Consider the following 15,505-nt stretch of genomic DNA (forward strand, 5'->3'; position numbering starts at 1 on the left):
TGTGTGTACTAGTGATGTGAACAAACCTCCAGACCATCAGCCTCAGGTAAATGCTTGAAATTTGTTTTAATCAGGAAAGGTTTCTTCTGCTTCAGCAGATCAGATGTTGTAGTTCTGATGGACATTTGCTGAAACACATGTTGATTGATGTTCCTCTGTGTCTGCAGGATCTCGAATGTGAATGAGATGTTCTTCTGTGAGTCCAGGTGAGTTTCTCTGACGTCACTGATCTTCACCTTCATGAGTGCATTCAGTGGTCAAAGCTGCTGAAAGTCAACCTTCACATTGAAAACACTGAAATGAAGGCCTGACTTCAGCTCCAGCTCATGTTTAGAGTAGTGTTGGCTTCAGTGTTGGGGGTAACACATTACGAGCAACACAAGTTACGTAATAATATTACTTTTTCCAAGTAACTAGTAAAGTAACGCATTACTTTTTAATTGACAAGAAAATATCGGAGTTACTTTTTCAAATCAGTAACGCCAGTTACTCTGCCCTCATTTATTGATTAAAAGCTCTCCTGTCCCCATGTTGAGAGAAATTGTGGACAAAAATGTGAATATATGTGACCCTGGACCACAAAACCAGTCATAAGGTTAAATTTGACAAAACTGAGATTTATACATCATATGAAAGCTCAATAAATAAGCTTTCTATTGATGTATGGTTTGTTAGGATAGGACAATATTTGACTGAGATACATCTATTTGAAATCAGAAATCTGAGGATGCAAAAAAATCAAAAAGACTGAGAAAATCACCTTTAAAGTTGTCCAAATTAAGTTCTTAACAATGCATATTACCAATCAAAAATTACATTTTGATATGTTTACAGTAGGAATTTTACAAAAAATCTTCATGGAACATGAACTTTACTTAATTTCTTAATGATTTTTGGCATAAAAGAAAAATCTAAAATTTTGACCCATGCAATGTATTTTTGGCTATTGCTACAAATATACCCCAGCGACTTAAGACTGGTTTTGTGCTCCAGGGTCACAAATGTGAACATGCATTAATTCACCTCACTCACTAAAAAAACAGATACAGTGTTCTTCAAAATGAATAAAAACAATGAGATTCAATGCAAAACTGCAATAATTAAATATGTTAAATAATACAAATATCCTTTATGTATTTAATCCCATTTTATTAACCGATGTCTTTGCTGCCGACCTTCGATGATCCAATTCATCCATACTAATAAGCAAAAATTACTCTAAAATTTGTGTAATCTAACAGTCGTTTTCCCTTTTTTTTTTTTATTGCTGAAGAGTTGACTTTTTTCTTCTGTGGTCTACTGTACAGACGTCAATTTACTTTTCTCTAAGCCTGAGGCTTTTGCTGTGAAAAGACTTTTACATTTGACAAAAATACAACTTTTTATATTAAAAACAAACAAGCAAACAGTGCCCAGAAAAGTAACGCAAAAGTAACATAACGCATTACTTTCCATAAAAGGTAACTAAGTAACGTAATCAAAGAATCCTAAAAAATGTATCACAGGTTCCAAAACATATGAAGTAGCACAACTGTTTCCAACACTGATAAAACATCAGTATATGTGACCCTGGAGCACAAAACCAGTCTTAAGTCGCTGGGGTATATTTGTAGCAATAGCCAACAATACATTGCATGGGTCAAAATTATTGATTTTTCTTTTATGCCAAAAATCATTAGGAAATTAAGTAAAGATCATGTTCCATGAAGATTTTTTGTAAAATTCCTACTGCAAACATATCAAAATGTAAATTTTGATTAGTAATATGCATTGCTAAGAACTTAATTTGGACAACTTTAAAGGTGATTTTCTCAGTATTTTGATTTTTTTGCACCCTCAGATTCTAGATTTTCAAATAGATGCATCTCGGCCAAATATTGTCCTATCCTGACAAACCATACATCAATAGAAAGCTTATTTATGAGCTTTCATATGATGTATACATCTCAGTTTTGTAAAATTTAACCTTATGACTGGTTTTGTGGTCCAGGGTCACATATTAGAATGATTTCTGAGGGATCATGTGACGCTGAAGACTGCAGTAATGGTGCTGAAAATTCAGTTTTGCTTCACAGAAATAAATTATATTAGAAAACCACTATTTTAAATTGCATTAACATTTCACAGTATTACATTTTGTTTCTGTATTTTTAATCAAATAAACCGCATCAATGAGCACAAAAAGGATCCTTTCAAGGCATTAAAAATCATACTGATCCCAAACTCTTGAGCAGCAGTGTATATATTGTTGGGGTGTTCTAAACATAAAGTTTATCAGTAGTAGTTGAGGTTTCTGGCAGCTAGAAGAGCTAAAAACGTCTCAGACTGAAGGTTTTGATGAAAGTGTCTCTGATCGACTGCTTTGACACATTAGACGTTCACTTGTGATGAATGTGATCGCTGTGCCATTAATAATCAGTATCCATGGCAACAAAGATTCTAAAAATATAACAGTGATCAATCACTGCCAACGTTACTTCAGGGAAGAAACTTCCATTACATCAAAAATAATGATCTGATCTGTAATCTGTCAAATAATATCTAGTCCAGTTGATTCTGGACTGTTTAAGATTTTTTTACACTTTCTGAGGTCTCAATCTACAGTACAGAGCTGAGGTTACATATAAACACAGTTGGTTATGTCTAAAGTGAAAGTAAACCATTTAAAGTGCCTGTATATTAGATGCATGCAGCTCTTAAAGCGACAGAACTAAACATGTCATTAAAGGGACAGTTCACCCAAAAATGTACTCGCAAAATCTTTTTTTTTTTTTTCTTGTGCTAAACACAAAAAGAGATATTTTGAAGAATGTGGATAACAGTAGCTGGTCCCAACTTACTTTAATAGTGGGGGAAAATAAATAAAATACAATCGACCAGCAACTGTTTGGTGACCCACTTTCTTCAAAATAAGTTTATGTCCAACGTGTTTTATGTTTAAAAGATTGAGAGTAAATGATCACAGATTTGTCATTTTTGGGTGATGGTAGGATAATAAAACAAAACAAAAGAAAATCACTCACTGCTCTTGACTGAAGAACTTTAATACAGTAGCTTTAATAAGAGTTGATGTATAATTTGTGACCCTGGACCACAAAACCAGTCATAAGGTTAAATTTGACAAAACTGAGATTTACATGTCATATGAAAGCTCAATAAATAAGCTTTCTATTGATGTATGGTTTGTTAGGACAATATTTGACTGAGATACAACTATTTGAAATCAGAAATCTGAGGATGCAAAAAAATCAAAAAGACTGAGAAAATCACCTTTAAAGTTGTCCAAATTAGGTTCTTAACAATGCATATTACAAATCAAAAATTACATTTTGATATGTTTACAGTTGGAATTTTACAAAAAATCTTCATGGAGCATGAACTTTACTTAATTTCTTAATGATTTTTGGCATAAAAGAAAAATCTAAAATTTTGACCCATGCAATGTATTTTTGGCTATTGCTACAAATATACCCCAGCGACTTAAGACTGGTTTTGTGCTCCAGGGTCACATTTATGTATATAGTGTAAATAGTGATTTATTTTTGTTTAATTCAATTTCTACTGACACCTGAAAATTAAAGCACTGTTTTATTGGTATATTAAGTGTATTTGTTCTTATTTTTTAATAACAAAGATTTCAAAAAAATTAAGAGTTTTTTTTTTTTTTTTTTATCTTCACCCATTTTCCTAAACTTAGCTTCTAATTTAAACAAACTGAATCTTTTCCGTCTGAAGCTGCTGGGATTTTCATGTTCTCCGGCATATATTCATGTAAAACAACACAAGCTTTAGCCGCACAAACACAGACGCTGAACTTCAAAGATGGAAAACAATAGTGACAAACTCATCCGTCTGAACATCTCAGATCAAACGCTTCCAAACACACTCAGACTGAATGCTCTGCTGCGGTTGGACTCTGGAAAAAACCATCCTGTATCGTCAGAGCAGTGCTATAATATTACAGGTTTTGAGGGGTTTTATTATCATTTAAAAATTTCATTGCGAGTCATTTCATTGTGTTTTTGTCATTTTTATACGTAGATATACATATGCACTGCTGCTCAAAAGTTTGGGATCTGTACGATTTTTAATGCTTAAAGGACTTTTCTGCTCATCAAGGCTGCATTTATTTGATTAAAGATATTGCTAAATGTTAATGCAATTCAAAATAGTGGTTTTCTATTTTAATATTCTTTAAAAGATAATTTATTTCTGTAGTGAAAGCTGAATTTTTAGTATTCAGTGTCACATGATCCTTCTGAAATCATTCTAATATACTGACTTATTTTGTAACCTATGGTATATTTTTAATGATTCTTCGATAAATAGTTAAAAAGAACAGCATTTATTTCAAATAGAAAACTTTTGTAACAAACACCTTGTTCAAAGTTTGGGATCAGTTTTTTTTTTCTTTCTCTCTTTGAAAGAAATCAATACTTTTATTCAGCAAGGATGTGTTACGTTGTTAAAAAGTGATAGTAAAGACTTATATTGTTAGAAAAGATTTCGAATTTGCATAAATGCTGTTCTTTTTTTAAATTTTTATTCATTAAAATAAGTATCAGAGGATCATCAAAAAAAAAAAAGCTGCACAACTGTTTTTGGTGTGAAAAGGCTTTTACATTTGACCAAAAAAAGAACTTTTTATATTAAAAACAAGCAAGCAAGCCCTGCTCAGATTTAAAAAGTAACGCAGAAGTAACGTAACGCATTACTTTCCATAAAAAGTAACTAAGTAATGCAATCAAAGAATCCTAAAAAATGTATCACAGGTTCCAAAAAATAAAGTCATAAATCCGTATATTAGAATGATTTCTGAAGGAATATGTGACTATGAAGACTGGAGTAATGATGCTGAAAATTCAACTGTGCATCACAGAAATAAATTATATTTTAAAGTATATTAAAATAAAAAACTTATTTTGAATTGCAATAATATTTCATAATATTACTTCTTTTTTGTATATTTGATCAAAGAAATTGAACTTTGAACTTTAAGTAGCATTGTATGTTGTCTGTGTTGCATGTTACCACAGGATTAAAAATGTGAAAAACGGTATTTGCAACTTTTTGTATCTCACAATTTACACTTTTTTTTTCTTGCAATCCTGAGAACAGTCAAAACTGTGAGATGTAAACATGCAATTGTGAGAAAAAAAGTCAGAATTGTGTGAGAAAAAGTTGCAACTACCTTTTTTTTAATGCATTTTATTCTGGAAAAAAAATAAGATGTAAACTTTGAGATCAGAGAAAAAAAGTCGCAGTAATCTTTTTATTTATTTATTTTTATCTCAAGGCAGAAATGGGATTCCATAAGTATTCATTTAATATATACATTTTTTTTACATGTTTACTTTTTAAATTTTTTTTTTTTTTTTTGGTATTTATATTTTTTAGTAAGCTGGAATAAGCTAAATTTAGTTTAATTGATGAAATTTTGCTAGCACTTTAAGTGAGGCCTTTACATATGCATTATACAAGTATTTTTAAGGCATTGATTATGACTTTTAATGCACCTTATGATGCATGTTTTTTTTTTCCTTATGCATGTATGAGCTCATGAATAATAACAACTTATAATACATTAAATCATTTATTGTATTGTATTCACCTTTAGAAAGTACATTGCATTAAGTAACATTTCATGCAAAGAAATATTTTAATGCATTTTAACTTTAGTTACAAATATTTTATTTAAACTAATAGATTAGTGCATTGCACTAAACTGAGTTTCTGAGATGTGCAGGAGGCGGCAGTGACCCAGCAAATGTTTTTTCTGCAGTTCTGCTGATCATTAGTTTAATTATGTGTTTATTTGTGCTGATAAATTTGTGGATGGTCAGACCTGACATGAGTGGAGGCACACAGATGGTCAGTTCAACGGGGGTCAATCCGTTTCAACTATAGGACCACAGAGACCTGCTGAAGTTTTCAGCGTTTAGAGCCAGATTAATGCTGCTGCTCTTAGTTGAACTCATCTGCATCAACAAAACATCTAAAGCATTTCTCCATTGCCAGTGAGCAAGTGATGGAAATGACAGACTTGTCCAAATAATGAAGAAACAAACTCATCCTAATCTTGGATGGTCTGAGGGTGAGTGATTTATTTCTCTTTCGCTCTCATGGAGCTTCTCCGTTATGTGTGTGATTCTGTGGACAAACACTGTGATTTGGTTTGAGAATCCTGACACTGAATGAAAAGCTCTGATTGAGTTTATTGATGTTGTTCTCTGTGTCCGAGTCGATCTGCACATAAAGAGCCTCACGCTGAGCGGCTCTCGCTTTAATGTCTGAGAGCGTGACTTTAATGAAGATCTCAAGTTTAATGATTTCAGACTCAAGATGCCAGTTTTCACTGGAAGATTTTTTTTTCTTGTTTTAAGCAAATATTCAGCTAATTTAGATTTGCCTTAGACTTGCCTTCTGTCATTTACCAATCATTTGATTTGAATCATTCAATTTGAATCATTCAATTTGCGAAATGATTCATGAACCTGTTCTGATATGAATCTTTTCACAAAATGAATGATTCAAATCAAATGATTCACGATGCATGATTTTGAAGTCCCGATCCAAATAAAATTGTTTACGATCCGGCGCTCCGAGTCCAGTTTTGAAATGATGGTTTGTGAATCATTATTCAGACGTTATCTGGACTTCGGTGCGGGTTCACAAATCATTTGATTCAATTCGGGACTTCTGTGGAGATTTGTGAATCATTTGATTCTCTTCGGGCCTTCGGTGGGAATTCACAAATCATTTGATTCAATTCGGGACTTCTGTGGATATTTGTGAATCATTTGATTCTCTTCGGGCCTTCGGTGGGAATTCACAAATCATTTGATTCAGTTCGGACTTCGGTGGAGATTCGCGAATCATGTGATTCAGTTCGGGACTTCGGTGGGGATTCGCAAATCATTTGATTCAGTTCGGGACTTCGGTGGGGATTCGCAAATCATTTGATTCAGTTCGGACTTCGGTGAAGATTCGCAAATCATTTGATTCAGCTTGGGACTTCGGTGGGGATTCACAAATCATTTGATTCAATTCGGGACTTCTGTGGATATTTGCGAATCATTTGATTCTGTTCGGGCCTTCGGTGGGAATTCACAAATCATTTGATTCAGTTCGGACTTCGGTGGATATTTGCGAATCATTTGATTCTGTTCGGGCCTTCGGTGGGAATTCACAAATCATTTGATTCAGTTCGGACTTCGGTGGGGATTCGCAAATCATTTGATTCAGTTCGGGACTTCGGTGGGGATTCACAAATCATTTGATTCAGTTCGGACTTCGGTGGGGATTCGCAAATCATTTGATTCAGCTTGGGACTTCGGTGGGGATTCACAAATCATTTGATTCAGTTCGGGACTTCTGTGGATATTTGCGAATCATTTGATTCTGTTCGGGCCTTCGGTGGGAATTCACAAATCATTTGATTCAGTTCGGACTTCGGTGGGGATTCGCAAATCATTTGATTCAGTTCGGGACTTCGGTGGGGATTCGCAAATCATTTGATTCAGTTCGGACTTCGGTGAAGATTCGCAAATCATTTGATTCAGCTTGGGACTTCGGTGGGGATTCACAAATCATTTGATTCAGTTCGGACTTCGGTGGAGATTTGTGAATCATTTGATTCTCTTCGGGCCTTCGGTGGGAATTCACAAATCATTTGATTCAGTTCGGACTTCGGTGGGGATTCGCAAATCATTTGATTCTCTTCGGGCCTTCGGTGGGAATTCACAAATCATTTGATTCAGTTCGGACTTCGGTGGAGATTTGTGAATCATTTGATTCTGTTCGGGCCTTCGGTGGGAATTCACAAATCATTTGATTCAGTTCGGACTTCGGTGGAGATTTGTGAATCATTTGATTCTCTTCGGGCCTTCGGTGGGAATTCACAAATCATTTGATTCAGTTCGGACTTCGGTGGGGATTCGCAAATCATTTGATTCAGTTCGGGACTTCGGTGGGGATTCGCAAATCATTTGATTCAGTTCGGACTTCGGTGAAGATTCGCAAATCATTTGATTCAGCTTGGGACTTCGGTGGGGATTCACAAATCATTTGATTCAATTCGGGACTTCTGTGGATATTTGCGAATCATTTGATTCTGTTCGGGCCTTCGGTGGGAATTCACAAATCATTTGATTCAGTTCGGACTTCGGTGGAGATTTGTGAATCATTTGATTCTCTTCGGGCCTTCGGTGGGAATTCACAAATCATTTGATTCAGTTCGGACTTCAGTGGAGATTTGTGAATCATTTGATTCTCTTCGGGCCTTCGGTGGGAATTCACAAATCATTTGATTCAGTTCGGACTTCAGTGGAGATTTGTGAATCATTTGATTCTCTTCGGGCCTTCGGTGGGAATTCACAAATCATTTGATTCAATTCGGGACTTCTGTGGATATTTGTGAATCATTTGATTCTCTTCGGGCCTTCGGTGGGAATTCACAAATCATTTGATTCAGTTCGGACTTCGGTGGAGATTCGCAAATCATTTGATTCAGTTCGGGACTTCGGTGGGGATTCGCAAATCATTTGATTCAGTTCGGACTTCGGTGAAGATTCGCAAATCATTTGATTCAGCTTGGGACTTCGGTGGGGATTCACAAATCATTTGATTTAGCTCGGGACTTCTGTGGATATTTGCGAATCATTTGATTCTGTTCGGGCCTTCGGTGGGAATTCACAAATCATTTGATTCTGTTCGGACTTCGGTGGAGATTTGTGAATCATTTGATTCTCTTCGGGCCTTCGGTGGGAATTCACAAATCATTTGATTCAGTTCGGACTTCAGTGGAGATTCGCGAATCATGTGATTCAGTTCGGGACTTCGGTGGGGATTTGCAAATCATTTGCTTCAATTCGGGACTTCTGTGGATATTTGCGAATCATTTGATTCTGTTCGGACTTCGGTGGAGATTCACGAATCATTTGATTCAGTTCGGACTTCGGTGGAGATTTACAAATCATTTCATTCAGTTCGGGACTTCGGTGGAGATTCGCAAATCATTTGATTCAGTTCGGGACTTCGGTGGAGATTCACAAATCATTTGATTCAGCTCGGGACTTCGGTGGAGATTCGCGAATCATTTGATTCAGTTCGGACTTCGGTGGAGATTCGCGAATCATTTGATTCAGTTCGGACTTCGGTGGAGATTTACGAATCATTTGATTCAGTTCGGGACTTCAGTGGGGATTCGTGAATCATTTGATTCAGTTCGGGACTTCAGTGGGGATTCGTGAATCATTTGATTCATTTCGGGATTTCGGTGGGGATTGTTTTTAAGCTTAATCCCTTTTTCGTCCCATATTCATTATATATATATATATATATATATATATGTATATGTATATGTGTGTGTGTGTGTGTATATATGTGTATATATGTGTATGTGTGTATATATGTGTATATATGTGACCCTGGAGCACAAAACTCTTAAGTCGCTGGGGTACATTATAGATTTTTCTTTTATGCCAAAAATCATTAGGAAATTAAGTAAAGATCATGTTCCATGAAGATTTTTTGTAAAATTCCTACTATAAATATATCAAAATGTAATTTTTGATTAGTAATATGCATTGTTAAGAACTTAATTTGGACAACTTTAAAGGTGATTTTCTCAGTATTTTGATTTTTTTGCACCCTCAGATTCCAGATTTTCAAATAGATGTATTTCGGCCAAATATTGTCCTATCCTAACAAACCATACTTCAATAGAAAGCTTATTTATTGAGCTTTCATATGTTGTTTACATCTCAGTTTTGTAAATTTTAACCTTATCACTGGTTTTGTGGTCCAGGGTCACATATATGTATATATATATATATATATAACTTTTTTTTTACTGGTGTTTAAGCTTGTTTTTCTTATTTTATCTTGAAGGCCCTTAATAGTGTGCTCTATTTAAAAAGCACTAATCAAGAGATTATTTAACAATATTCACTCTCTTTCTCTGACTGTTTCAATATAATGCTCTATTTTTGCCTACTGTGTCTTTAAGTCTAGTTTATAAACATACAGTAACAGTACAATCTTTCAGCCTCATTTGACTCTTATCATTTGTTCTTCTGCGTTTTAGGAATAGCAGTATCTGTCCTGCGTCCTCTTCATTACCTCATCATAGGGCTGGACGATATGGCAAAAATTTATATCAGGATATATTTCTTAATTTCGGTCGATACGATGTAATTCCGATATCGATATGGACAATATTAAAGCCTCAGGAAAAAACTGCAGAGGACACACACAATGGATGTCTGTACCTACAAATGTCTGCAAACTGAATTTGCAAAGTCTATAATACCTCCAGGCTCCTCCTATTAAAATTATATATATATATATATATGTATGAGAGTTTGAAACACCTACTGTGCAAACTTTGTTCCTACCACATACCAAGCTAATAACATTGTCAGCATTAAAAGAGTATAACTGCTGCTTTTTGCAGTGCAAAGTTTGTAATGAAAATAAAAATACATTTTCAGTCAGTTATTTTCCCTACGGGTTGCTGCATTTCTTACAGATTTCTACACATTCGAAATCGGATACCATTACATTTGTTTTAATGCATTACTGACAGAGCGATTGCGTGTGAATAAGTGTTGTACCTGTTTAAATAATGCTTTCACCTGAAAATATTCAATATCTAGAAGTAACAAACTAATTCCTTGAGAACTATAATTTACCGCTCATCCATCATCATAGCCTTCACATTATTTCTGATTTGAGTGATCCATCTCTATCAAGCCATATATTGCGATATATATTGATATTGAATTATTGTCCAGCCCTAGCTCATCATGACTGAACAGAGGAGTTTCTGATCATCCAACACACACATGGTATGTTAAGACGAGAGTGTTTCCTCTCACCGCAGGAAGTGCTCTATATTCTCTGCCAGCGGCTCATTAGTGAGATATATTTCTTGCGTATCCGTCGAGGTGCTGCTGCAAAATCTGCCGCTTTATTGTGTGAAGTTACATCATCTCAGTCGATCCTCAGCTCGCCTGCGCTTCCCCCGTGGACATACAGTCAGGTTCATTTTGTGAGATTAATATGCATCTAAATTAAATTGCACATATGCTTCTGCTGCTAATTTATGAGCATTGCTCTCAAATCACATCAGATCTAGTTTTGGAACAATGCAAGAGTAAACAAGCATTTTATGTTGAATTATTACTGAAATGCATGTGCAATGCAGGGCAATTTCAAGGGCAAATTGTTTAATAATTTGTTTCCTGAGCCTCCTTCAGGAACATTTAAAGAGTTTCTAAGGGTCTCCCAGCTGAAGTGAATCCAGTCGAAATGTAATTCTCTGCCGATTCTGAAACTTGAAAGAAAGAGTAAGTGAAGCAAATGAACTGCGTGTTTTTCTCATACAAACAGTTCTGAAATGAAGGGTTTTAGCGCGTGTTTCTAAAGCGAGAGTATTTCTCTGCTGCATTATTCTTCAATCTGACACTGACAGCACAATGTGCGCCGTCAGCGCACTGCTGACAGTGATTTATCCAGAATGGCATGCTGCCCCATCTCCAGCACGCCTGACATGCTAATGCATCCCAATAAAATCAAACCTGACACTTTAATTGATCTGGGAATGTATAATTGGGAAATCCAAGGATGTGCATTCACTTCTGCAACACTTACAGAACCAGAAGCCGCTGCTGCTTTATAAAGGATGAGATGATGATTTAAGAATGTGTTTCTTGAAGAAGCAATTGCATATTTGCAGAAAAGTTAATTTTATCTCCTTTTCTCTCTTTTCCTTGTTTGAATTGCATGAAAAAAGTGTAGTCAGAAAATGCGTTGAACATTACGTAGGGTTCGTACAGACACTGTAAAATGAAATTACAGGACTTTCAGTGACTTTACAAACAGTACTCCTTTGATTTTCAAGGACTAATGCTAATAAAATAGCAAAAATAAAGTGAAGCATTTCACATGCATGAACAAATCTGAGTCTAAACCTCTCTTTTCTTTATTCAGAGATGTAGAGACAAGTATTATGGAAACTATCTAAACTTTTGTTAATCCTAAAAACAAATAAGGTGTTAATGTATTACTTTTTTGTTTAGTTTTGTTTAGTTTTTTTGTAAACCTGGCAACACATCCCTTACTCCAAAAATAAATAAATAAATAAATATCAAATCAAATAATTTGCGATCCCCGCTTCGAAGTCCCCATCTGAATTGAATGATTCGCAAACCTGCTCTGAAGTCACGATCTGAATCAAATGATTTACGAAGCTGCTCCAAAGTCCTGTTCTGGATCAAATGATTTGTGAACCTGCTCTGAAACTCTGATCTTAATCAAAAGACTTGTGAACCTGCTCTAAAGCCTCAATCTGAATCAAATGATTTACTAACCCACTCCGAAACCATAACTCAAATCATTTGTGAACCCACTCTGAAGTCTTGTTCTGGATCAAATGATTTGTGAACCTTCTCTGAAACCCTGATCTGAATCAAATGATTCACAAACCTGCTTCAAAGTCCTGATCTGAATCAAATGATTCACAAACCTGCTTTAAAGTCCTGATCTGAATCAAATGATTCACAAACCTGCTTTAAAGTCCTGATCTGAATCAAATGATTCACAAACCTGCTTCAAAGTCCTGATCTGAATCAAATGATTCACAAACCTGCTTCAAAGTCCTGATCTGAATCAAATGATTCACAAACCTGCTTTAAAGTCCTGATCTGAATCAAATGATTCACAAACCTGCTTTAAAGTCCTGATCTGAATCAAATGATTCACAAACCTGCTTTAAAGTCCTGATCTGAATCAAATGATTCACAAACCTGCTTCAAAGTCCTGATCTGAATCAAATGATTCACAAACCTGCTTTAAAGTCCTGATCTGAATCAAATGATTCACAAACCTGCTTTAAAGTCCTGATCTGAATCAAATGATTCACAAACCTGCTTCAAAGTCCTGATCTGAATCAAATGATTCACAAACCTGCTTCAAAGTCCTGATCTGAATCAAATGATTCACAAACCTGCTTTAAAGTCCTGATCTGAATCAAATGATTCACAAACCTGCTTTAAAGTCCTGATCTGAATCAAATGATTCACAAACCTGCTTTAAAGTCCTGATCTGAATCAAATGATTTGTAAACCTGCTCTGAAACTCTGATCTTAATCAAAAGACTTGTGAACCTGCTCTAAAGCCTCAATCTGAATCAAATGATTTACTAACCCACTCCGAAACCATAACTCAAATCATTTGTGAACCCACTCTGAAGTCTTGTTCTGGATCAAATGATTTGTGAACCTTCTCTGAAACCCTGATCTGAATCAAATGATTCACAAACCTGCTTCAAAGTCCTGATCTGAATCAAATGATTCACAAACCTGCTTCAAAGTCCTGATCTGAATCAAATGATTCACAAACCTGCTTTAAAGTCCTGATCTGAATCAAATGATTCACAAACCTGCTTCAGAGTCCTGATCTGAATCAAATGATTCACAAACCTGCTTCAAAGTCCTGATCTGAATCAAATGATTCACAAACCTGCTTCAAAGTCCTGATCTGAATCAAATGATTCACAAACCTGCTTTAAAGTCCTGATCTGAATCAAATGATTCACAAACCTGCTTTAAAGTCCTGATCTGAATCAAATGATTCACAAACCTGCTTCAAAGTCCTGATCTGAATCAAATGATTCACAAACCTGCTTCAAAGTCCTGATCTGAATCAAATGATTCACAAACCTCCTTCAAAGTCCTGATCTGAATCAAATGATTCACAAACCTGCTTTAAAGTCCTGATCTGAATCAAATGATTCACAAACCTGCTTCAAAGTCCTGATCTGAATCAAATGATTCACAAACCTGCTTTAAAGTCCTGATCTGAATCAAATGATTCACAAACCTGCTTTAAAGTCCTGATCTGAATCAAATGATTCACAAACCTGCTTTAAAGTCCTGATCTGAATCAAATGATTCACAAACCTGCTTTAAAGTCCTGATCTGAATCAAATGATTTGTAAACCTGCTCTGAAACTCTGATCTTAATCAAAAGACTTGTGAACCTGCTCTAAAGCCTCAATCTGAATCAAATGATTTACTAACCCACTCCGAAACCATAACTCAAATCATTTGTGAACCCACTCTGAAGTCTTGTTCTGGATCAAATGATTTGTGAACCTTCTCTGAAACCCTGATCTGAATCAAATGATTCACAAACCTGCTTCAAAGTCCTGATCTGAATCAAATGATTCACAAACCTGCTTTAAAGTCCTGATCTGAATCAAATGATTCACAAACCTGCTTTAAAGTCCTGATCTGAATCAAATGATTCACAAACCTGCTTCAAAGTCCTGATCTGAATCAAATGATTCACAAACCTCCTTCAAAGTCCTGATCTGAATCAAATGATTCACAAACCTCCTTCAAAGTCCTGATCTGAATCAAATGATTCACAAACCTGCTTTAAAGTCCTGATCTGAATCAAATGATTCACAAACCTGCTTTAAAGTCCTGATCTGAATCAAATGATTCACAAACCTGCTTCAAAGTCCTGATCTGAATCAAATGATTCACAAACCTGCTTTAAAGTCCTGATCTTAATCAAATGATTCACAAACCTGCTTTAAAGTCCTGATCTGAATCAAATGATTCACAAACCTGCTTCTAAGTCCTGATCTGAATCAAATGATTCACAAACCTGCTTTAAAGTCCTGATCTGAATCAAATGATTCACAAACCTGCTTCAAAGTCCTGATCTGAATCAAATGATTCACAAACCTGCTTTAAAGTCCTGATCTGAATCAAATGATTCACAAACCTGCTTCAAAGTCCTGATCTGAATCAAATGATTCACAAACCTGCTTCAAAGTCCTGATCTGAATCAAATGATTTGCGAACCTGCTCTGAAGTGCCAATCTGAAACTAAAAAATTTACGAACCCGCTCCGAAACCCTGAAACAAATCATTCGTGAACCCACTCCGAAGTCCTAAATTCGATCAATTGATTTGCGATCCATACTTCGAAGTTCCAATCTGAATCAAATGATTCGGGAACCCACTCTGAAACCCTAAATCAAATCAAAACCCACTCCAAAGTCCTGATCTGGATCAAATGATTTGCGAACCTGCTCTGAAACCCCGATCTGAATCAAATGAGTCACAAATCCACTTCGAAGTTCCGATCTGGATCAAATGATTTGTGAACCCGCTCTGAAGTCCCGATCTGAATCAAATGATTCACAACCCAGCTTCGAAGTCCCGATCTGAATCAAATGATTTACAAACCCGCTCTGAAACCCTAAATCGAATAAGAACCCACTCCAAAATCCTCATCTGGATCAAATGATTTGTGAACCTGCTCTGAAGTCCCGATCTGAATCAAATGATTCACAACCCAGCTTCGAAGTCCCGATCTGAATCAAATGATTTACAAACCCGCTCTGAAACCCTAAATCGAATAAGAACCCACTCCAAAATCCTCATCTGAATCAAATGATTTACAAACCCGCTCTGAAACCCTAAAT

At 35.6% G+C, this 15,505-nt stretch overlaps 1 protein-coding gene across 1 annotated transcript in view; it reads right to left on the reverse strand.

Moving 5' to 3' along the window:
* Window positions 1–8: 8 nt before the first annotated feature.
* The window catches only part of xylb (xylulokinase homolog (H. influenzae)), a 20,784-nt gene continuing 5,287 nt past the window's right edge, over window positions 9–15,505 (reverse strand). The window contains exon 6 of the mRNA XM_073830662.1: window positions 9–236. Coding sequence (XP_073686763.1) covers window positions 9–236 — 228 coding nt within the window. The remainder of the gene's footprint in view (window positions 237–15,505) is intronic.

Source organism: Garra rufa, chromosome 24 (assembly GCF_049309525.1).
Source record: "Garra rufa chromosome 24, GarRuf1.0, whole genome shotgun sequence".
NCBI lineage: Eukaryota > Metazoa > Chordata > Actinopteri > Cypriniformes > Cyprinidae > Garra > Garra rufa.